This window comes from Martes martes, assembly GCF_963455335.1.
Source record: "Martes martes genome assembly, chromosome: 1".
In the NCBI taxonomy this organism is placed as follows: Eukaryota; Metazoa; Chordata; class Mammalia; order Carnivora; family Mustelidae; genus Martes; species Martes martes.
In genome coordinates this window covers 197,905,410-197,930,200 of record NC_137888.1, presented here as the reverse complement: position 1 = coordinate 197,930,200, position 24,791 = coordinate 197,905,410, and the positions used below count along the sequence as shown (strand labels likewise).

General features: G+C 43.5%; 2 protein-coding genes across 5 annotated transcripts in view; both read left to right on the top strand.

Annotated features, from left to right (window-relative positions):
* Window positions 1-10,014, top strand: part of RBM6 (RNA binding motif protein 6) — a 104,338-nt gene extending 94,324 nt beyond the window's left edge. For all 3 annotated transcript variants that reach the window (XM_080797477.1, XM_080797478.1, XM_080797479.1), the window contains 7 exons: window positions 538-684; window positions 1,454-1,549; window positions 2,670-2,930; window positions 4,896-4,970; window positions 5,881-5,978; window positions 8,974-9,103; window positions 9,773-10,014. In XM_080797477.1, coding sequence (XP_080653603.1) covers window positions 538-684; window positions 1,454-1,549; window positions 2,670-2,930; window positions 4,896-4,970; window positions 5,881-5,978; window positions 8,974-9,103; window positions 9,773-9,898 — 933 coding nt within the window. In that variant the 3' untranslated portion in view covers window positions 9,899-10,014. The remainder of the gene's footprint in view (window positions 1-537; window positions 685-1,453; window positions 1,550-2,669; window positions 2,931-4,895; window positions 4,971-5,880; window positions 5,979-8,973; window positions 9,104-9,772) is intronic.
* Window positions 10,015-17,346: 7,332 nt separating this feature from the next.
* RBM5 (RNA binding motif protein 5) overlaps window positions 17,347-24,791 on the top strand; it is a 24,815-nt gene continuing 17,370 nt past the window's right edge. For both annotated transcript variants that reach the window (XM_080797456.1, XM_080797455.1), the window contains exons 1-4: window positions 17,347-17,454; window positions 18,799-18,869; window positions 20,474-20,639; window positions 21,390-21,545. In XM_080797456.1, coding sequence (XP_080653582.1) covers window positions 18,853-18,869; window positions 20,474-20,639; window positions 21,390-21,545 — 339 coding nt within the window. In that variant the 5' untranslated portion in view covers window positions 17,347-17,454; window positions 18,799-18,852. The remainder of the gene's footprint in view (window positions 17,455-18,798; window positions 18,870-20,473; window positions 20,640-21,389; window positions 21,546-24,791) is intronic.

Below are 24,791 nucleotides of genomic sequence, written 5' to 3'. Positions count from 1 at the left end.
TTTTGGTTTGTTTACTTTATCAGTGATTCTTTTGAGAAAAGTACCAATAATTTGTTGGTTTGAAGATTTTATTCCCTGGATTTTTGGTTGCTTATTACATGAAAAGTGGAAAAATTTAAATCTCATGGAAGTTTAAATATTTCTCCATTTCTGGCAGCTGCTGTTACACTGTCTGTATCTCATGTCTAGCCTGGTGTTTTTTAAAGTCCACATCGTATATTGAGTTGTATTTACTGAGTTGTGTTCATTCAGAATTTAAAGTTGGTGACCTTTGTGTTAACTGTTGCCTATAGAGAAGATCAGTGCTTTGTGGCATTATAGGTAAGAATAGTGCTGCTCTTGGAAAAATGGCCAGTGAGTGGTCTGGATAGGTCCTGGCCCCTGGAGTGGGTTTCAAGATTGTTTGATGTGGTCTGTTCTTAGGCTTGTGAGGGAGAGGGCTGTTCTTTCTCCCAGAAGGAACTTGTTCCTTAGACCTAGAATTAACTGGGAAAGTGAGATATTCTGTAGACTTAACAGTTTCTAACTGAATTGCAGCAAGAAGTCTATGTGCCCCAGGACCCTGGATCACCTGAAGAAGAAGAGATCAAGGAAAAGAAGTCCACCAGTCAAGGAAAGTCAAGTAGTAAGAAGGAAGCATCTAAAAGAGATGGCAAGGAGAAAAAAGACCGAGGAGTGACAAGGGTAGGAGGACTGTGAATCTTCTTTACCAGACAATTAGAGATTCAAATAAAGGCGTTATAGAGGAGATCTAGGATTGAGGTGTGAAGTTACCAGAAAAGCAGACAATCCCCTTGCATCTTACAGCTGGTGGTAACTCTTTCACAAATGCAAAAACTGTGGATGGCAGAACAAAATGACTCAGCTAAACCCTAACACCTGGTCTCCACGTAGTTTCACTTTCCTACACCCCCTCTTAAGTGCTTGACTCTGTATACACATTTCTGTGGGTGTAATTGTAGCAGAGGTTACCATTCTGTATTCTCTGCTCCGTTTATATTTGCTCTTAAGTAGTTTTTACATAGTTCTATAATACTCTATTGTTTATAATTATTTATAATATTTGGATTCAGCTTTTGCCACTTACTCTTTTTTTTTTTCTTTTTTTAAGATTTTATTTACTCGTCAGGAAAGAGAGTGCACACAAGCAGGGGAAACTTCCCAACCGTATTCCCAGTCATTTGTAAAATAAGGGTATTAATGCCTATCTGGGAGGGTTGTAGTAAAGGCTGAGGACAATAATGCATATAAATGTTTCATCTGGTGCCTGACATATAGTGATCACTCAGTATATACTGAATGTTATGTTTTCAAAGGCTTTTTATTTTGAAATCATTATAGCAACATTTCAGATACTTCACAAATTAGTAGTTTTTGGAAAATCTGATTAATTTCAACAGGGTTCTTAGCCCAGCTTTTATGAGTACCATATAAGAATTATGGGTTTAATCAGTTTCAGGAAAATGCCAGTGAGGGGACAGCCCCCCCAGAGGACGTCTTTAAGAAGCCCCTGCCTCCCACTGTGAAGAAGGAAGAAAGTCCTCCACCAGTAAGGCTAAGCCAACACCCAGGGCTGGGGCTGGAGTTGGGGATAGGGCTGGTTCTGAATGGGAAGGGAAGTTCAAAGGCTGATGTTTCACTTTGGTGTTGGTCCTTTTGTTCTCTCTACCCAACAAACAAGGACTTTCCTTGTGTATGAGCATGAGATAAATGTTCCTGTCTACTAATAGGCACCCTGCACCATTCCCATCAGACAAGGGAATGTCTGGCCCTTTTTAAGTTATAATCTTGGTCTTGTTAATCCTTCTAAGAGACCCATTTTCCTGGCCCCAATTTTTCCTGCCTTTTGGTGCTGTGTACGAAGCTCAGGTGTGGAGTGCATGTGTGGTCATTTTTATGGTTTACCTGTCTGGCCAAAGTGAATGATGCTAAAATTAGTACCCATTTTTTAGGTGCATTAAAGTGATAGTCTCCTCTAATCATGGGTGATTCTGATTAAATGTAAATATGTAGCAATAGTGATCATGCTTTATTTTTTATTTCGATTGATCACAAGCCCATGACCATGCATCATTATTTCACAATTCTATAAACTACTGATAAATACTCTTCCCGTGTCCCATTATTAGTTTAATTCATTGTAGCATCAGTTCTGACCATGCCTTTGCCTTGCTCAGGAGCTCAGTGTCTACCGGAGAGCTTATTCTTCATTTGCTTTCAGTCCACCTCCTAAATCCCTTTTGTTGTAGGGGTTACTGTAGCCCTTCATAAAGTTTATCTTTCCTTTTCTCCATGGGTTATGGTAACCTGAGGGGTTGCTGCTATCTCTTCCTCTTTGCAACCTGTAACTTCTTACCTCTCCCTGCATCTGTGTCAGTTCTCTTTTCCATTCTTTCTCTTCATTGTTCTGTTGCTAGAGTCACTTCTGAATCTTTCTGGTTTTATCTGAGCAATCCAGGAGAAAAGTCAAGCTTGAACATGTTGCTTCCATGGGGGAAATGAGCAGTGTGAGGTCATTAATCATCATTTTAATCATTAATCATCATTTTAAGCCCAGTTCATTATTCAAACTAAAGAGAAGAAATGAGATACCCATATTGGAATATCCAGAAAACAGGTCCCACAGTATAGGTTGAGGTTGGTGTTAATCTCTGGCCTTCTCCCTTCAGCCTAAGGTGGTAAACCCACTCATCGGCCTCCTGGGTGAATATGGAGGAGACAGTGACTATGAGGAGGAAGAAGAGGAGGAGCAGACGCCTCCTCCACAGCCCCGCACAGCCCAGCCCCCACAGAGGGAGGAGCTGACCAAGAAGGAGAACGAAGAAGATAAACTCACTGACTGGAATAAACTGGCTTGTCTGCTCTGCAGAAGGCAGTTTCCCAACAAAGAAGTTCTGATCAAACACCAGCAGCTCTCAGACCTGCACAAGGTATGGGGTAGCGGCCCTGACCTTTCAAACGTTGGCGTCTTACCATCGTGTATTATAGTCCAATGAATTGTTCTTCCACCTTTTGTCAGGAGTTGCTTTGCATTAAGGCTGTGCCCACCTTCAGAAACCTTGGTGTGTAGACCCAAGGCAGGCAGCATGGCTGGGGCTGGGGCCCCAGACTCTGCGCCTGTGCTGAAGACCGGAGGGGAGGAAGTCTTCAATTAGGAGGCTTGTTTGCTGAGTTTCTCATCATAGCTCTTCCATTAACCTAGCAATTGGACTTCAGATAAGCCTCTTCTCTTCCGTGATATTTGGTGGCTTCCTCTGGTTCTGTCTAGTTCTGATACTGTGCAGTTTTCCCAAAGGTGGGTCACATTCTGCCATCTCTTCATGTGGTGAGTCACTGCTGTAAGCCGGGGCACAACGTCTGCTGTTGGAGAGTTAACCTGACACACACTGGCCCTCCCCTGCATCTTCCTGCTCAGATGTACTGGCCAAAGAGCCAAATTCTGGACAAATAAAACCCCTAGATAGACTCTTGTTCTCAGTATAGGGTGATTTATTTCACACTCCTTCTCTAGCAGATGTTGCTAGAGCTGGTGAGGAAATCAGATTTAGACTTTTGCTTCAATATAAAGTCCAAAGTCTTATGTAGCTAAAAGCTGAGAAGCTCTGCTTTTGGCAATAGGCCCCCCTCTTCTCCCAGCTGCCTCTGTGGAGGCTCTGCAGAGTTTCTAGGGGTCTGAGAAGTTCCTCACAATCCCTGCAACAGATTACCTCCCAGGTCCCTTTGACCTCGAATTCTGAGTCATGAGACTGACACATTCAAATTTCAGCTCTTTGGGGGCGCCTGGCTGCCCCAGTTGGTAGAGCATGTGACTCTTGATCTTGGGGTTGTGAGTTCAAGCCCCACATTGGGTGTAGAGCTTACTTTAAAAAAAATTAAATTAAAAAAAAAGTTAAAGGATATATAAAATTAAGTAATAATAGATTTCAGCTCTCTGATGAAAATGCTAATAAATGGCTGATGTCAGGAAAGAAGAGCCAGAAATCTGGTGAATCCACGAATTGAACTGACTCTGGGACAGTGGAAAGTAGACTGTAGTACTTTTTTCCTTTCCTTGCAGTGATCCAGTGCAAAGAATCCCCATTCATACTGTACTGGACCCCTTAGGTTTCTTACATATGCTAGAGGGTATTGTGTAGTAGAGCCATGCTCGAGAAGTGTGGGACCCTTAAGGAACACAGGACTCTCCAAGCAGTCTTTTTGTTCTTTTAGCACCTTGGGTTCTCCTTTTCATGTTTTTCTGGGGACTTGAAAGAGAGGATAGTGTCCAAGGATGGTGAGTGGTGGTGGTGATGGTGATGGTGGTGGTAGGAAGATCATGTGGGCATTCAGTTGTCTCCACTGATGTGCTCAGATTCCCCTCTCTCATAATTTTTACTTTAGATAAAAACCTATAAACCAGTTTTGTGTTTCCTGCATTTTTTTAAAAAAGTTTGATTTATTTGAGAGACAGAGTGCAGGGTGGGGTGTGGAGGCAGGAGGGGCAAAGGAAGAGAATCTCAAGCAGACTCCCTGCTGAGCGCAGAGCCTGATTCGTGGCTTGATCTCATGACCCTGAAATGACATGAGCTGAAATCAAGAGTCAGACAGTTAACTGACTGAGCCACCCAGGTGCCCCTGTTTTCTGCATTTGGAGAGAAGTAGAATGAAGGTCTCTCTTGTACTACACCATGTAACTGTAATCTGTGTGACAAGCCAGCATTACAACTTGGGTTCCTATTGGAGAGCCTAAAGCCAGTCCGGTTAGGAATTGTTGATTGCAGGGTACAGTGATCACTCAGGAGAGTTGGTCAGTGAAAGAAGCCACAGTACTAAAGCAGCTATTGGGAAAGACCTAGAGGCATTTTCTAGGACCACTTTTTCTAGACCCGTACTCCTAGAACTTTCTGTCTTCTCAGCAAAACCTGGAAATCCATCGGAAGATAAAACAATCTGAGCAGGAACTAGCCTATCTGGAAAGGAGAGAACAGGAGGTAAGTTTTGATGACCTGTTAACTCCCTTGACCTCAACTCTTTTTACTCTCTGGTGTGGAATTTGTAGGCTATACTGAAGACAGAGAATGAAGAGGACCTAAAAGATGGCGTATACATTTATCAAAACCCATCAAACTACATTATAATGGGTGCACTTCATTGTTTATAAAATTATACTTTAATAACATAATATTTTTTTTTCAAGATTTTATTATTTATTTGACAGAGAGAGACCACAAGTAGTTAGGTAGGCAGAGAGAGGAGGAAGCAGGCTCTGTGCAGAGCAGAGAGCCCGATGCGGGGCTCGATCCCAGGACCCTGAAATCATGACCTGAGCCGAAGGCAGAGGCTTAACCCGCTGAGCCACCCAGGCGCCCCTGATACATATTTTTTAAAAGGGTGGCAGTTTAAGGTCTCCAAACAGGTCAAACAAATAGCATTTTTCTTTCCTGCCCAGCTTTTAAAATCAGTGAAGGTAGGGCTAAAATACCGTTTTTTACTCTCAGAGGCTAAGTTAGAAGAAGCAGTTTAGCGTAGAGCCGAATGGACTTGTTATCTAGATCACATAATTAGGCAGACTCCCCTACAGATAGCCACAAGCTTCACTGCCTGGGCCAGATCTTATGTGATGGGTAGGAATCCTCCCGTGGAGGCCTACTGGAGAGCACCTCCTCCTCAGAAGAGGTAAACACAGCTGTAGGATAAGCACACCAGCTCATTCTTCTCAAATTTACCAGTCAGAGAAGCCACTGCTTTCTCAAGAAGAGTATCTGAAGGAGCAAGAGATTCCAAGAGTTAACAGTTGAACCCCCTTCTCTTTAGAAGGACTATAAGGAATAAAGCGAAACTTCCCCACTATTCAGCTCCCTTAAATGGAAATCTCAGGTCTTTTCTTCTGCTTACCAACAGGGAAGGTTTAAAGAAAGAGGAAGTGATCGCAGGGAAAAGGTCCAATCTTTTGACTCTCCAGAAAGGAAACGAATTAAATACTCCAGGGAAACTGACAGGTAAGCCAGGAACTTTTCATTCAGCCTAAGCCTCAAGGCCTAATGGGTGAAACCATCTTCTTCTCCGTCTGCGCTGCTTTTTTCTCTCTCAGGGATAACTGAAGTCAGCAGGAGCAGGTTCTTTCTGAACTCCTTAAGCATGAGGTTCACTCCAACCTCTGACCACCCAGCTTCACTCAGGGAATATGTGTGTTTGGCTGGCTGCTTAGCTGTTCTCCTCTCCTCATCAGTAATGCTGTACCTCCTATGGACCTGATAATGTCATTCTCTCGGGCTTTTTCTCTAGGGAACCTCCATCCTCACACGTAGGTGCTGAATGAATGGTTGGCTGCTGATAGACCTATATGATCTCTAGATTCCTGTGCTTATTTCCAGTCAGTTCAGAGTGGGGAGCCCAGCAGAGTTAGTTAGAATTTGTTGATAACCCATCGTGTCTAGGCACTGCGCTAAGTACAAGGAATACTCAGGTGGACAAGACCTATAAGAATAAGGAAGGTTCAGGTGATGCTTTGCCTCATAGAGCAGACAGAATAGAATTCCAGTGAAGAAGGGGAGGTCATTTCAGTTGGAGCAAACTGCATACGTCGTGGATGAGAGAGAGAGAAGTCATATGATGCATTTGAAAAATTATAAGTAGCCTGATGGAGGCCAGCTCAGGAAGTTCATACTCCTTGAATACCATGCTAAGACTTTGTCTTAGGGCAGCAGGAGGTTATGAAATGATTTTAAGGAGGGTGCTGATCTGATGAGACTTGAACAGGTCTATATGTTGGTAAGCAAAAGAGCAGCTAACAGCCAGGGTAACTTATGCCTGTGGGGATGGGGGAAATCATTGATGGAGAAAGGCCCCAAAGGAGGGTTGATGGGGTCTGGGGCTCTGGCATCCCAACTTATTTGCTCACTGCCCACAGTAAGATTATTTTTTAATCATGGCCCAATAATCATGTGTGTGTAAGTACCAAAAAAGAGATCTTCATGAAAAATACTTATTTACTGTATATGATAAGCTCTGGTGTTTTTATTCTAGCTTTTTCTATTTATCTTCTTTTTTTTTTTTTTTTTAAGGATGAGTGATTTTTTTTATTTTTTTCTTAAGATTTTATTTATTTTATTATTTATTTGGCTGGGAGAGAGAGATCACAAGTAGGCAGAGAGGCAGGCAGAGAGAGGGGGAAGCAGGCTCCCTGCTGAGCAGAGTCTGACGCAGGGCTCGATCCCAGGACCCAAGATCATGACCTGAGCTGAAGGCAGAGGCCCAACCCACTGAGCCACCCAGGCACCCCAGGATGAGTGATTTTTTTTAAAAAAGATTTGTTTATTTTGAGAGAGAGAGAGTGAGAGTACACACACGTGAGCAGAGGGAGAGGCAGAGGAAGAGGGAGAATCTCAAGCAGACTCCCTGCTGATCATGGAGCTTGACGTGGGGCTTTATCCCACGACCCCGAGATCATGACTTGAGCCAAACAAGAGCTGGACACTCAACCAACTGAGCCTGGTGCCCTGTTTGCATTCTTTTTTTTTTTAAAGATTTTATTTCTTTATTTGACAGAGATCACAAGTAGGTAAAGAGGCAGGCAGAGAGAGAGGAAGGAAGGCAGGCTCCCTGCTGAGCAGAGAGCCTGATGAGGGGCTCCATCCTAGGACCCTGGGATCATGACCTGAGCGGAAGGCAGAGGCTTAACCCACCGAGCCACCCAGGTGCATTCTTAAGAAGTGCTAAGGAAGGACCACTTAACCAATGTAACATCCTACTAGGTCATTCTCTGCAATTCGAAATATACTGGGCTAAACCAAAGGTAAAGGAGTCATTAAGGAGGAAGGACACCTTAGCCCTGAGTGAGTTGGGCTGGGTGCAGAAAGATACCCTTCTGTATTCCTGGCACCCATCACACCACATTCCTTCTTAGTCTTCTCCTGTGCTTCTCTTAGTTTTCTGGGCAATTCCAGATATTCTCCAGGACTCTGCCCTCAGTGCTCTTTAATTCTTGTTCTACCTCTTGACCTAGACCCAAGGCCACAGTCATCACTAACAAGCTAACAGGTCCCTCTGACTCCATTCCAAGGCAGTTTGGTTTTCTTAGCGCAAAATTACTATCTCCATTTACCTCCTGGGAATGTCCTTATGGAGATCTCTTAGGCTCCTCACTCTAAGCAATGACTCAGTATTATATTCCGTATTGTATTCAGGTCCAGTCCTGCTAAACCTGCTGTGTGTTCCTCTTTCAGAGTAGTGACATCACTGCATCATGGCCTGCCTGGTCTGACCCAGTCTTCCTGCTTTATCCCCTTTATCATTACTGGCTGCATCCCTAATTAAGCTTTTTCCCCCTTTCTAGCTCACCTTCAAATTGGACTCTTTACTCTCCGTCTCTGTTCTTCAACCTCTAGTGTACTCTCTACCCTGGCACCAAAACCATTTTGTGAACAGAAATCTAAAACTTGCCTTTTTGTGAGGGCATACCTCGCTTAGAAGGAGGCCTGGAGTCCAGGGGGTTTTTTGGCCCAAAGGATGAAGTCCAGAATCATGATTTAGTGTGAAGTTTCGAGGCTTTCCAGTCTAGCCCAAGAAGACTTTGTCAGTTCCTATTTGTCCTCTCCTAGACAAATTGTATTCTTTAACTTCTTATTTGTGGCCTCCTTTTTTAGTCAGTTCAGATGTGCCCTCTTGTTGGAATTCGTCATCTTTGGTGATGCTCCTTCAGAGCTTGTGTCTTCTCTGAAGTATTTCCATAGGAGATGTCTCCTGATCCCACATCCCTGGCTGAGTTATAGGCACCTGTGGACATTTATCCTTTTCATGTCCTTCCCCATGAATAGGGATGGGTCTTGGGCATCTCTGTATCCCTAGGACAAAAGCCTGTTGCATAGATAGCAGGCACTCAGAAGTATTCTCTAATACACTTCAGAGGAAGCAAATGTGAATCAAGACAACTGAGGTTTTTATTAGGGTCACTTTGAAAGTGATGGTATGTAAGTACATCTGCTCCTTTCGCAGTGATCGCAAACCTGTTGGTAAAGAAGGAATCGACAGTAGCAACAAAGGAGGCTGTGTCCAGCAGACCGCTGGCTGGAGGAAGGGGGCGGGCCTCGGGTATGGCCATCCCGGATTGGCTTCAGCAGAGGAGGTGAAATGGTTTCCGTCTTTTGGGGGTGGCGTGAACCTGGATTGTACTTAACGTTCTCTCTTTCAGTCAGTCTTGATTACTGGATGATAGATAGGCATTCTGGGCCTTGTAATTTTGGTTGGCTGTGGGAAAAGGAGAAAAGTGGAAATGGGGCTCATCTTACTCTTACACGGAGTGAAAGGTCGGGTATTACAGGAATCAGGCAGTTTGAAACTGGCAAATCATTTGGTGACAAGAACCAGGGAACCTGCAGTAAAAGGAACAAAAGCATCTGAGAGGCATCGTCATCAGAGGAACTGAAATAACTAAAATATGAGGAGGGCGAGGTTAGTCCTGGTTCTCATAAAGGGCTCTGCCTCACTTAGTTCAGGAAGAGAAGAGAGCAAAGATTTTGAGAGGGAACGTTGCCCATTTTGTGTTGGCTTGGTCCCCCTCTGAACATGCCAACTGGAGGAGACTGGCTTCTCATGTCTGGTATTAAATCCCGTATCCTGAAGTCATGGCATCACCACCCTCCTTATTCATCTTGGGTTTTGTTTATTAATTAAACATTCTAAAAAATTCCCCAAATCCTGGTCCTTACTGGTCCAGAAATACTTGTAATCAAAGGCCAGCCCTGAGCCTTTTCAACTGATAGAGCCCACTTCATTGTTTGTCTTTGTGTTACAGACTGAAGGCCGGATGAGGGGGCCCAGTGTGGGGGCTCCAGGAAGAACCAGCAAGAGACAGTCCAACGAGACTTACCGAGATGCTGTGCGAAGAGTCATGTTTGCTCGGTATAAAGAACTAGATTAAAGAATGGAGACAAGTCCCCACAGGACACAACCTCCTTCTTGTTTTGTTTGTCCGTCTCTCCTTTTGTTTTGTTACTGTTCTTGCTGCTAGAACTTTTTTAAATAAACTTTTTTTCAATGTGATTTTTTTTGGTGGTTATATTTTTCTTCCACAGGTGGGTGAGGGTGGGGCTTATTGGTAGGAGGGAGAGAGCGCCTTGGTGCAGCCCATTTGAGGTGGCACTGAAATGGCAGCAAGTGCTACCATGAGCTCTGAGACACCATCTGCTGTCAGTATGAGTGGATGTGTTGTGGTGACCTTTGAACTCTAGCTTGTGTGAGTACTGTCAGATTTTAAAAATTATTTTCCTGATCTAATTAATGAAAACTGCATCCCATTATTGCTTGCTTCTATTTCTTTGATAACTGCTCAAAGTGAACATATTTCCGTATGTTGGTTTACTACTGATTAGACCTTTGAAGTCGTCTTCTGACTTCCCCATTGTTGGTGGGGGTTGGGGGAGCAGTGTGATAGCTCTTTTTCTAGTTACCTGCTGGGCGCTTAATGTGTCACGTTATGATCACCACAATGAGTTGGCATAGTAAGAATTATTACTCCCCTCCAGCCACTACCCCAGGTTTTCCTTCCCTCCTTGGCTGAAATTCTCCAGAGAGGTAACTTTGGACACCCTCTTTCAAATCTTTCTTAATGTTCTACCATATCACTCATACCATTTCACAGGATTTGCTTCAAAAGAGAGGGTTGTTTTTAATTTTTTTTTTTTGATTCTTTGAAGTTAAAAGGACAATATCCTATGAACCTATTAAAACTTTAAGAAATAGGGTGCGGGGCACCTGGGTGGCTCAGTGGGTTAAGCCTCTGCCTTCAGCTCAGGTCATGATCTCAGGATCCTGGGATCAAGCCCCGTGTCGGGCTCTCTGCTCAGCGGGGAGCCTGCTTCCCCCCTCCTCTCTCTCTCTGCCTGCCTCTCTGCCTACTTGTGATCTCTGTCTGTCAAATAAATAAAATCTTTAAAAAAAAAAAAAAAAAGGAAATAGGGTTCCTGGGTGGCTCAATCAGTTAAGCGGCCAACTCTTGGTTTCAGCTTAGGTCATGATCCCAACGTCCCGAGGTCAAGCCCTGCATCAGGCTCTGCGATCGATGGAGAGTCTGCTTGGGGATTTTCTCTTTCCCCGTCCCCAGCTTGCACTTGCTCACTCCCTTGCTCTGAAATAAATAAATAAATCTTTAAAACGTGAAAAAATAATTCTTCCAGGTAACATATTATAGTACTAAGAGTTGTACTTTTCAGAGGAATGTATTTTAGGAAGAGAACTGCGGGTTTAGAAGAGTATGTTGATGGTATAAGGTGGGAGTTTGTAAACTTACCCAACAAGGTGGGACACCTGGGTGGCTCAGTTGGTTAAATATCTGCCTTCCCAGGGTCCTGGGATCAAGCCTCTTGTTGGGCTCCCTGCTCAGTGGGGAGCCTGCTTGTCCCTCTCCCACTCCCCCTGCTTGTGCTCTCTCTCTCTGTCAAATAAATAAACCTAAAATCTTTTTAAAAATTTAAAAAATAAAAAACTTACCCATCAAGGGCCAGAGTCAATATTTTATACTTCACAGGTCAGATGATCTCTGTTGAAACTATTCAGCCCTGTTATTGTAGTGAGAGCACATCCACATTCATAGACAGTAGCAGCGATACATAGACAAGTGATTGTGGCCGAATTCGAATAAAACTTTATTTACAAAAACAGGTTGCAGGCCACAATTTGCCCACAGGTCTAAGGGCGTAATCTGGTTGCATAAAGCAGAACCAAGGACAGCTCTGTAAAAATAGTATGGAGATATTACCATTTGGGGGGGATGGGCAGTGAGGGGTGAGAGATGTAAGGAGAGGTAGGTATATACCAAGAAGAAAACATTTCTAGAAACAGGAATGATATATGTGAAGTTAAATTGTTTGCCATGCTGTCTCCAGATATAATCCTTTTTTCTTTATTAAGTCTTTACCCCTCCCAAAGGGAAAACAAAATCAGGAGCGCACTGGCTTAGGGATTAAGAGCCCCAAGTTCAGGGCGCCTGGGTGGCTCAGTGGGGTAAGCCTCTGCCTTCAGCTCAGGTCATGATCTCAGGGTCCTGGGATTGGGCTCTCTGCTCAGCGGGGAACCTGCTTCCTCCTCTCTCTCTGCCTGCCTCTCTGCCTACTTGTGATCTCTATCGGTCAAATAAATAAATAAAATTAAAAAAAAAATAAAAGCCCCAGGTTCTGGGCCTTGCTACCACTAGTGCAGCATTACAGAGGATGGGTCATTGGACTCTTGGCTGCAGACAGATGCAGTGCAGTAGCCCTCTGGTCTGAAGGCCTGCAGGTACCTCTGTGGTGCATCTCATTTTTAAGTACATCAATGAGTACATCAAAATACTTCTTGAGGGGCGCCTGGGTGGCTCAGTGGGTTAAGCCTCTGCCTTCAGCTCAGGTCATGATCCCAGGGTCCTGGAATCGAGCCCCGCATCAGGCTCTCTGCTCAGCCGGGAGCCTGCTTCCTCCTCTCTCTCTGCCTGCCTCTCTGCCTACTTGTGATCTCTGTCTGTCAAATAAATACATGAAATCTTAAAAAAAAAAAAAATACTTCTTGAAAGCTGATCCAAGTTTGTCCTTAACTGGCCAAACCAGGTTTTCCTTCTAACTTTGTATTACCCGTTTGGGCCTAAACTGTGGAACACTTCAAATGCTCCACTACTCAAGACTCCTTTATGGACTAGTTAGTTAACTCCAGTTCATTGGCTCCCCAGCAGAAACACCACTGAGTTCCCTAGTGGTCGTTTTATGGATGTTTTGAGAGCCCACTCTACTTGTCACCGGGGCTTCTAGCAAGATCAGTGTTGGTCTCTGTGCCCATAGCACTTAGTCACTGAGGAAGATGGACGTTGAACAATTGCTGATGTGATGAGAGACAGTACAGCAAGCTTTTGGCAGCATCTTCTCTGAAGAAAGTATTTAAGCTCAGACCTCAAACTAGTTTGCCTAGTTTTGTTTTCCAGCTTTATTTTGCCACTTAAATGGAAATTTTGTGGTTGAAAATATGGCCTTAAATCCTCCATATATTTTTAATATATATTTTTAATATATATTTTTAATATTTTAATACCCACTTTGGGTATTGATGAAAGTAGGAATGAATGGATGTGAAAAGTGTGTCACCCTACCATGTCCTTGGGCAGTTCCCTGAGGCTTTGATCAGAATGCCAGCTATGTAAGGGCAGAGATCTTGGGTAATTTTCTTTGCTACTATATCCTTAGGAGCTAACACAAATAGGTACCCTATAAATGAGTGAATAATGCCTTGTTCATAGGTTTATATAAAATACTTGTTGAATTAAATTTTGATTGCATATCTCTGCCAATTCATCAAAGCTCAGCTCTGACAAATTAGTTTCTTGGTATAGGCAAGAGTTCTCTCATGTAAGTCTTCTTACTCTGGAGTAGTATTTTCACAGTCTGAGATCAAAACATGTGAAGTACTTTTTGCTTTTGCTAAGTGGTGGGAAATTAAGGCAAAAAAGATCATTTCGGGGGCGTCTGGGTGGCTCAGTGGGTTAAGCCTCTGCCTTTGGGTCAGGTCATGATCTCAGAGTCCTGGGATCGAGCCCAGCATCGGGCTCTCTGCTCAGCACAGAGCCTGCTTCCCCCTCTTTCTCTGCCTGCCTCTTTGCCTACTTGTGATCTCCCTCTCTCTGTCAAATAAATAAATAAAATCTTTTTTTTTAAAAAAAGCATTTTGTTGGGGCACCTGGGTGGCTCAGTGGGTTAAAGCCTCTGTCTTCGGCTCAGGTCATGATCCCAGGGTCCTGGGATCGAGCCCCACATCGGGTTCTCTGCTCAGCAGAGAGCTGCTTCCTCCTCTCTCTCTGCCTACTTGTGCTCTCTGTCTGTCAAATAAATAATAAATAAAATCTTTAAAAAATAAATAAATAAAAAGCATTTTGTTAAGAGAACTTTTTTTTTTTTTAACCTCAGAACATTAGGAAAAGCAGTCTTAAAGAACTTTGCCTAATATTGAACCTACATGGCTTTACTCAAAACAAAAAACAGGGGTGCCTGGCTGGCTCAGTGGGTGGAGCATGTAACTTTTGATCTCAGGTTTATGGGTCTGAGCCACATGTTGAATGTGGAGATTACTTCAGAATAAATATTTTTTAAGTACTTACTTTTAAAGATTGTATTTATTTGACAGAGAGATAGCACAAGTAAGCAGAGCATCAGGAAGATGGGATGCAGGCTCCCTGATGTGGGGCTTGATCCCATGACTTGAGCCAAAGGCAGTTGCCTAACTGACTGAGCCACCCAGGCGCCCCTATTTATTTATTTATTTACTTGAGAGAGAATGAGTGAGTGAGAGCAAGCAGGGGCAGGGAGAGGGACAAGCGGACTCTGCCCTGAGTGTGGAGCCTGATGTGGGGTTTGATCCCACAACCCCAAGATCATGACCTGAGCCGAAATTGAGAGTTGGACACCTGACTGAATGAGCCATCCTGGCGCCCCAAGAAAATACACTTGGGAGCCTTCTGTTGGTCGCATACTTCTACTTTTTTCTGATGATGGAAGTTTTACATACATCTACTCCTCCCCAGAAGTTGGACACTGTATATAAATACATATACACATATAAAAATACAGAAGTGTGTATGTGTGTGTGTAGGTAGTGCTATGATCTGAATGTGTCCTCTCCCCTCTAAGTTCATACATTGAAATCCTAACTCAAAGGCAATGGTATTAGTAGGACTTTGGGAAATGATTAAGCTCATGAAGATGGAATCATCATAAATGGGATCAGTGCTCTTTTAAAAGAGATCCTACAGAGCTCCCTAGACTCTTCTACATGTGAGGATAAAAGTCAGCAGCCTGGAAGAGGGCCTTCACCTGACCATGCAGGTACCTTGATCTTGGACTTCCCAGCCTTCAGAACTGTGAGAAATAATTTTTTTGTTGTCTATAAGCTTTGTTGTTGTTTGTTGTTGGTTATAAGCTACCCAGTCTGTGGTATTTCTTTATAGCAGCCTGAATGGAGATGGATGGATGGATGGATGGAGAGAGAGGAGAGAGGAAGAGGGAAAGGAAGTTACCCATTTTTCCAAAGTCAGAAATGTCTGCCTTTCTTTCTATTGTTAGATTTTTTAATTATCCAAAGAACTTCCAGGGTCCATCACTTAGTGTCCTTAATGTAGAATGCCCATAGTTAGAACATGTTTAAAGAACATTTTTCCTGGATGTTTTTCTAAGAAAAAGATTTTCCAGTGTATTTGAAGCTTCTGGTTTGGAATTTACTCCTTGACATCCTTCCATTATTCTTTTTTTTTTTTTAAGATTTTATTTATTTACTTGACAGAGAGAGATCACAAGTAGGCAGAGAGGCAGGCAGAGAGAGAGAGGGAAGCAGGCTCCCCGCCAAGCAGAGAGCCCGATGCGGGACTCGATCCCAGGACCCTGAGATCATGACCCGAGCCAAAGGCAGCGGCTCAACCCACTGAGCCACCCAGGCACCCTATCCTTCCATTATTCTTGATAGATCTCTTAGAAAGAGAAGAGTATGGTATGGTGTTCTATAACTGATAGCTTCCCTCTGCCTTATCATGGTCTAATTTTTCATGTCTGTATATGTGACCTGAAAAACCAGTTCCACTAAAAATATATCTACAAATAATGCCAAGGGGGCAAATTATGCTAACTAGAGGCACTGCAATACCACCATCTCACTAACCAGTCCCAGTCCAGAATAGCTCTTTTAATTATCCAAGAATCCTTGCCTTTTTCTGCCCCAAAGTTTAGCTTTCTTTGTTAGTGGATTCATTTGTGTACTCAACAAATATCTATTGCATACATACCATGTGCCAGGCATATAGTATTATATTTAGTTCATATAGTGAACTAAAGAGGCATAAATCCCTACCCTTCTGCAGTTTACAGTCTAGTAGTTGAGGGCATGGACTCTGAAATCAAGTTTATTAATTCAAATCCCAGTTCCACTACTATGAACTCTGTGTGAAGTACTGTCTTTCAAACAAGGGCAGTGATGATAGCTTTGACTAGATGAACAGCAATTGAGGGAGCTAGAAGTGGACAGATCCTAGATATATTTTGAAGATAGAGTCAACAGGATTTACTGACAGATTGGGTACAAGGAAAAAAGTCCTCCATGACTCCAGGGTTTTTGTCCTGAGTGACTGGAAGTAGGCAGTCACCATATCTGAGCTGAGGAAGACTGTGAAGGAGATAAGGTTGAGTTTTGGCTACAACTTTGAGATGCTATTAGATGTCCCAAGTGCTGTTAAATTAACCCTGGAAAATGACTCCTGAGCCTTTGCCTTAGACTAGAGAATATCAATCCAATGACACTCTGAAGACCATTCTTCAAGAATTCTCTTAATTTGGGCACCTGGGTGGCTCAGTGGGTTAAGCGTCTGCCTTCAGCTCAGGTCATGATCCCAGAGTCCTGGGATCAAGTCCCACATCAGGCTCAGAGAGCCTGCTTCTCCCTCTCCCTCTGCCTGCCGCTCTGCCTACTTGTGCTCTCTATCTCTCTGTCAAATAAATAAATAAATAAAATCTTTAAAAGATACACACACACACAAGCTTGTTAAAAAAAAAAAAAAAGACTTCTCTTAATTTGGAGGCGACTGGCTGGCTCAGTAGAGCATACCACTCTTGAACTTAGGAATCGTCAGTTCCAGCCCCATGTTTGGTATCAAGTTTACCTAAAAATATAATTTTTAAAAGTCTTAATTTCCATAAACTTCATTTTCCTCACCTGCAAAGTGGGTTTAATAGCCACCTCATAGATTACGAAAATTAAAATAAATATTTGTAAAGCGTCTAGCCCAACAATCTGGAGTCAAGATACAATAATCAGTCAACTAACGTGAGTTCTTTTTAAAACCAGATTAAACGTGGGGCGCCTGGGTGGCTCAGTGGGTTAAGCCTCTGCCTTCGGCTCGGGTCGTGATCCCAGGGTCCTGGGATCGAGCCTCGCATCGGGCTCTCTGCTCAGCGGGGAGCCTGCTTCCTCCCTCTCTCTCTGCCTGCCTCTCTGCCTACTTGTGATCTGTCTGTCAAATAAATAAAATCTTTAAAGAAAAAAAAAAACAGATTAAACGTTATATTCTACATTGTATCAGTGAAAGCAAACTGTGCTCTCTAAAGCCTTTGTAGCAAAGACAAAGAATTGCCAATAAAGATAAGAGCTCTAATCAGGGTCTGCAAATGGCAGACTAGCAACTTCGCCCTAGGTTTTGGAAAAAAAAAAGAAAAGAAATACGCAGGAAATTAACACAGGGCGTAGTGAGTGACAGGATGCCTTAGCGACCACACTTCCCAGCAGTCCTTGCGCAGCCAGACACCGTCACGGATTGGATGCCTCCTCGGGAGGCGGGTGGTGTGGGGGAGGGGACAGGCGCGAGGTACTGTGGGTAGGAGACGGCCGTCGACCGAGGCGCCATTTTGTGAGGCGGCCGTATCCTGTTGGATATTCTGGGGCGCAAAACCGCTACTTCTGCCACTTTGGTCTCTCCTGGGGGTAAGTGCGGCAGCCGCTTGTAACGGCCCACGGCTCTTGCTTTTGAGGCAGGCCTTGTGCAGCCTCCCTGACAGCCGCGGGCGGCGGCCGATCAGCCCCTGCCCCATCTCTCTAGTAGCTACCCGAGGCATTGGAAGGCCGCGCCCCTCCTCGCCGCCTGCGCTGTCAGCTTTCAGAGGGCGTCCTCCTGCCCCACCCGAGGCCCGCTTCTTTCGGGTTCTTTACTGTGCCTCTGCCGGGACGCGTCTCCGACTCCACAGCCCAACTGAACGTGGAGCGGTCGCCTGTCCCTCGGGTACTCCTCAGGGGAGACCGGCAGTTTCTAGCCGCCATCGCCCCGCAGCTGCATCTGAATCTGAATCCGCCCTCTCCGGAAGGTTGTTCGGTGAAGGCTGATCTGCAGACCGGGGAGCCTCTTGGGGGCCGGGAGGGGTGTGTGCAGGCAGAAAAGGAAAGCCGGACGCCCGAGTCGTTCGCGCAGGCTGTGGCGCCGCCATCTCGGCCGCAGCACCCCACGGAGGTGGGTCCAGGCACTGACGGGGCGACGAGGGGCGGCATTAGAGATTTTGCCCAGGCCTTATTTCTCCCAGGTGGTTCTCTTCCATTTATTAATTCAGCAAATGTTCGTTGAGCACCTCCCCTGGAACAGGCAGGCGGGAGGGACGGCTGAAACTAGTTTCTCAGACCTCGCACGAATTGAACGCGGTCTAGCTGTGTGTTGTTTTATCACCGCCGGGGCGCTGCGGGGCCCAGCTGGCAGCCTCAAGGGTTGGTGGTGGTTATTGTTACTGAGGAATTAAGTCGTGTGGAGCTTTGCTCTTGTCTCATTGAAATAGCTTAGGGTCAGCCGTTGCGTTATAAATAGATTTCAATCAGCGGAGCATCCCGGCTTCTAAATGATTTAAACTTTTCATCAGAAGGTTTTGAATTGTATGTTGCTCCTTGTGTTAATAGAGACGCTTTGATCAATGTTTTCACGGCGAACTACCCCACTGGAGTTGCTTTGATTAGAACACAGGGAGCTAATTGGATCTCTGCCCTTTTTTGCTTTGTAATCCTAAAGTAGGAGAAGGGAAGGAATCTTCTGCTTGCATCCTTTTATGAGTTTGTTATTGAATAGGGAATCTGATATTTTAAAGTAGCTTCATCTTCCTGCTATGCTCATTTTTAACAAATGATTCTCATGTTGACAGTTGATCTCCCTCCCCCACCTACCTGCTCCCACCTTGGATAATCCCTGTTAATAGTTGATGAAATTCCAACCTTAGTAGTATCCTAACTTATAAGAAGATCGACTTAAGTGATCTCTCAAATTTTCAGCAGCCAATCTCTCTTGTTTCCTAGAAAAAGACAAATTTTGAACATTTTGGGACAGTGTGCTACATCTTCAGTAGGACAATGGGTTCAGACAAACGGTAAGTTACTACTATACATGTCTTTGATCTCAACACTTCAGTGAGAGTGAACTGATTTTTAGAAATTGTTGATCAAACAAATACTTGAGTGTCTGTTTTGTGCCAGGCATTGCTGTTAATACCTTCATGAGCCTTGCTCTTACAAGCTTGCAGTTTAGTGAGAGAAGTGAAGTACTGTGTGAACTATGCTATGTAAGAGAAGTCAGGGGTGCTGTTAGAACACATAGGAAGCATGTGTTTTCCTGGAAACATATTGGAACGCTTCCTGAAAAAAATACTCTCTAAGGTAAAAATGAATTAGGGAAAGGAGGGAGTGGGTCACTGAGGGTTCCCAGCGTGGAAAACAGCCTATGCAGAAGCCAGAAGATGTCATAGAAGTCTGCCACTTTACCCAGTAGCTGGCTATAGCAAGCAGTCAGTGAATGCTGCTTCTTGTTGTTGTCGCTTCTGTGGTAAGATTATCCAGATTTATAGAAGCTTTGGACCTGACTGGGGGTTACATGGAAAGTCAATGAAAAGTTACTAAAGAATTAGTGGAGAATTAAGATGAGAGCATTTGGCTGCCATGTCATATGGATCCTTCCACTCAGACTATTTGGTTTACATACACAACCTTTTTCAGCCACCTTCCTACTTAGTGTTGCGTCTTGTTCTAGGGATAGATCAAATTGATGGCCCAGAGAGACTCAGGAGATGCTCATGTCACACAATGTCATTATTTTAATGCTGTGTTAGCAGTCTGTGGTTCCAAGTAACTTTTTAAATTAACATTTGCCCTTTTAGGGTTTCTCATCTTCATACTTCACATTATGAAGTAGTCCTAGACTACTTGTTTCATTGGTGTCTTTGATAAATTTGTATACTCTAAATGAGGCCCTTCTAAGCCTTTCCTTTGTCTTGTCCTTACACAGAAGTTTTATGAACCTGGTAAACAATTTATGGAAGAACTGTATCTGTAGTCAAATGGGTTTATGCTCTTGTTACTAGACTTTCCTGTGAGGCCCAGTGCTGTCCAGTAACCAAAAGTAAACCAGATGTTAGAGGAAATGCTATTCTCTGCTTGTGCTGGTTATGTCTAACAAATGAATTTGGTTGATGAAGAAAAAAAATTAATTTAACTCATCCAGGTTATTTGGTCCGTTTCCCAGTAGTGTGATACCTTTGAGAGTAGATGAGTCAGAACACACTCTCCTTTGAAATTGGGTGAAATGCTAAAAATTGCTCTCTTCCTATTTTTGGTCACTAAGATCTAAATCAGGGATAAAAGGGGTGATATGTGTAGACTACAGTCTTTGGAATACATGGGATGAACTTGGACAGCCTGACCTTTTAAAAAGAAAAAAATTAAGCCCAAACATGTGATAGTCATATCATCAGATATAGCATGATTTCCTGAAAATTATCTTTGCCTTTGGGGATGTAGATGTTTTCCTAGTGTTCATAAACTGGAGTTTGGTGATAAGTTTTAAGGGATATGTCAAACTATTTGGATATCTTATACACTGAGTGTGGGGGTGGGGTGGGGGAGATGTTCTTCAACTGTGTTTTGTAAAGGTGTGAAGTGTGATTTACCTTAGAGTAAATGAAAATTATTTCCCTGGCAGAGTGAGTAGAACAGAGCGTAGTGGAAGATACGGTTCCATCATAGACAGGGATGACCGGGATGAGCGTGAATCCAGAAGCAGGCGGAGGGACTCAGATTACAAAAGATCTAGTGATGATCGGAGGGGCGACAGATATGACGACTACCGAGACTATGACAGCCCAGAGGTGAGTGGTCAGCAACTGGTATGGTGTAGTTAAAGTTATGAATTGCATGCATAAAGCCTCTAAGATTCTGGAAATGTAATAAGTATGCCAAGTGTGGAACTCTCCTCTTGAGTATTTAAACCCTCTGTTATTCTAAAATCTGTTGAGGTGACTCTAATCCTCAAAGACAAACTGATCCTATGGTAATAGAAATATTGGCCAGGGTTTACATAGGGCTTATCATACACCAGGCACTCTTTTGAGCACCTGACTTATGTGAACTTAATTAATCCCTTATGGTAGGTGTCTTCCCATTTTAAAGATAAGGCAATTGGAGTATAATAATATACCAACCCTGGGTCTCAGCTGCTGCTTCTAAAAGTTGTAGTTTTAGTCAGCATAGTCATTTCTCATTCCTTTTTCTATGTGAATATAGCTTTGTTGTTTAGAAGTAATTATGCTTCCCATGTAATTTTGCAGGGTTTTTTACTTTTTCCATGCATATAATCTTCATATTATAACATATATTGTGTGGTAGTGTACTGTACATTGAGTTGTTAAACCATTCTTCCTGAACTAAATGGTTATGGCGCTTCTCCCCCACCCCCACCCCCTGGCCACCAGTTTGGAAACAGTATAGTGAACATCATCACGGAGTTCCCTTACCCTCTCCGTTGTTCCTAAAGATAAATTCCTAAGAGTAGAGGGCCTCTACTCAAAGGGTCTAAACCCAGTGTTATTTTAATTGTCATTTTGTTTATTGTAAATCAGAGAGAACGTGAAAGAAGGAATAGTGACCGATCCGAAGACGGCTACCATTCAGATGGTGACTATGGCGAGCATGACTACAGACATGATATCAGTGATGAGAGGGAGAGTAAGACCATCATGCTGCGAGGCCTTCCCATCACCATCACGGAGAGCGATGTAAGGGGAAATAGCAGTTCTAATGAGCAGTCCAGTGGGCACAGCAGATTTGGGGCTTCTACCATCTTCTCACTGTTGTTTTATCTCAAGTTAACATCTCAGGAAGTGAAATATATTTCTGTCTTTAGGATGGCGTTCTTTTCAGCTTGGTTCAGAGGTAAATTATCATTAACATTTAGGCTTTAAAGTTCAACACAGAGTTGAGTTTTCAGAAATTCCTTAACTATAGGGAGCAGACTTTTTCCTTCAATAGCCCGTAGAAGGTAATCAGTAAATTTTTGTTTAACTGGTTACTTACTTTGTGAGGATGTATCAGTAAAAACATTTTCTTCATGATCTGGCTACCCTTTGATTTGATTAAATGTATACCATCCATCTGAAACCTGAGAAGCCTGTCAAAAAGGAGGTCATTCCCTGACTCCCCACACCTCAGACTGGCCAGCTAGTGGCTTGGTATACTGGGCACTACCTGATGTCCAGTGCCAATCTCATCTCTGGCCCTCACCCACTTCTTCCAGCTACATCCATCACTTGCCTTCCCTGTAGCCACTTTGGACATGTTTGTCATTCTACCAGTGTGCCTTTTTCTGCTTGAAGGCTTCATCATGTGAGGCCTTCCTGATCTACTGTGTGAATTGGTATTGCAAGAGGTTCTGCAGAATGTCTCTGGGGAAAGGGGGTGGGGGGGCGCTTGACTGGCTCAGTTGGTAGAGCATGCGACTCTTGATCTTGGGGTTGTAAGTTCAAACCCCACCTTGGGAATAGAGGTTACTTTTTTTAAAAGGACTGTTTCTGGAAGCTTCTTTAAGGGAGGTTTTTACTAGTGGAGGGTAAAAACGGGTTCTAGGGGGATCTTAGTTGAGCTGATTTTTAAGGGATAGAAATGTTTGGAGAACTAGGGGGAAAGGTGTGGTAAACTGGCCCTCCAGGCAGTGGGATCACACAAGCAAACTTGGGAATAGAAAGATACTGAATGTAGACAGGGCCTGTCAACCAGGTTCATTCAGTTGAATTTAAAGGCTTTTGGCAGGAGAGAAGAAGGTGGGAAAGTGTTGTTGTGTCCATGTGCTAGGATCATTCAGAGCCCAGGTAAGTATAAAAGGAGTTATTTAGGGCTTTGTCCAGTAGCAAAAGAATTGTACAGGTTAGAATGTTGCAGGGAAAGAGCGGTAGTGGGAGGGCAGGGAAGACAGAGCTGACCTCAGGTAGGGGCAGCAGTGGGCGTGTGGAATAGGAGATGCAGGAATTCCTACAGGAGAAGTCAATTCAAGAAAGTTTGCTTGTTAAACGGGTTGTTCCCTTGAGTAGTCTGCTGGCCTAGGCCCTGGGAGTTTGCAGAGGAAGTGCATGGCATAGGGAAGCAGTGCCCTTCCGGACTTTTGGGGGCCTCCCTCCTGGCAGTGAAATAAGATTTAATGCTTTTGTATTTCAGGCTTCTTCAGGGAAATAAAAGTGCCTACCATAAGAAGGCTGGTTTTCAAAGCAGAATTTCTGAGTTTCCCAAATTGTGCAGTATTCTAAGCAAATTCACTTGCTGAGGCCCTTAAAACATTTTAAAATTTTATATAGTATTTAATCTCCTGAACTTCAGTTTATTTATTCATTGTTTGGGTTTTTTTAGTTTAGCCCTCCCACTGATACTGGAACTCTTAGAGTAACTATCTTTAGTTACTATGTTACTATATGTGCTACCCTTACACTACTTTTATCGTAACTGTCTTTAGTTACTCTGATGACTAACTTTTCAGTTACTATGTTACTAAGCATAGACCTGAGTCACATGATGGGGTCTGGCTCAGTGTAGAACTTCTACTCTGTGGAGAAAATAGACATAGTTAATTGTTTTTATTGGTGGTGGTTATGGTCTGTAAAGCCACTGCAAATAGAATACTGAATATTGAACCATCACTCCTAGGAAAAAAACAAAGTTAGGTTCCTGTGAGCCTCTGGTCACAACCGTTTTCATCAGCAGATCAATACATAACCTTGTTTTAGGTGCATTTTGGTTTAGAGATGCCTTATTTAGTATGTAGTGTTGATTCATTAACCTTGAACTCACATCCAGCAACATTATAACTCATTTCTGAATGAAGCTTATCCAACAATACCTATTTTCTCTCTGAGGGACATCACAGCCTCCTTGTGCTTAAGAACACTAGATAGAACTTCAGCACTACACTTGGAGAGCCATTTTAAATAGAGAAATCACTGGGGTGCCTGGCTGGCTCAGTCAGTAGAGCAATCAGCTCTTGATCTAAGGGCCACGAATCTAAGCCCAGAGTTGAACATAGAGCTTACTTTAAAAAATAATAATAGTGAAATCACTAACAAAAAGTAATGAAAATGAAAAACTTGCCAGTAAATAGACTGTGAAAAGGACACATGTTTACATTATGCAAACTGAAACAAAGGGCACCTGGGTGGCTCAGTGGGTTAAAGCCTCTGCCTAGGATCCAGCCCCGCGTCTGGCTCTCTGCTCAGCAGGGAGCCTGCTTCCCTTCCCCTCTCTCTGCCTGCTTGTGATCTCTGTCTGTCAGATAAATAAATAAGATCTTTAAAAAAATAAAACAAAACTGAAACAAGGCACAGTATTGCCTCGGCCTCGGACGTGTGCATCAAGCAACTCAAAGCTTTCCCTCCTCTGCACATGTCCGCAAATGACTTGGAAGCACCACAAGTATTGATTGACTCCCCTCCAAGTACAGAGCCCAACACAGGGCTCACTCAGTCTCACGACCCTGAGGTCATGACCTGAGCTGAAATCAGGAGTCAGATGCTTAATGGACTGAGCCATCAGGCACCCCTGTGAGACTGTTTATCATAACATAAATAGTTGTTACCTGAAATTCCCAGGCAGCATATAAAGAATGCCTTCGAGGCTGTAAAAATACATTCATTTCTTTGAGAAGTATTCTTTTTTTTTTAAATTATTATTATTTTTTTTAAAGATTTTATTTATTTATTTGTCAGAGAGAGTGAGCACAGGCAGACAGACTGGCAGGCAGAGGCAGAGGGAGAAGCAGGCTCCCCGCTGAGCAAGGAGCCCGATGTGGGAGATGTGGGACTCGATCCCAGGACGCCGGGATCATGACCTGAGCCGCCGAAGGCAGCCGCTCAACCAACTGAGCCACCCAGGCGTCCCTTATTATTATTATTATTCTGGTTTTAGAATGATTAAATTTTGGTGAAAGAAGTTAAAAAATTGGTTGATTAAGCATTTGTTGCAGTTCCTGGTCCTTGAACTTT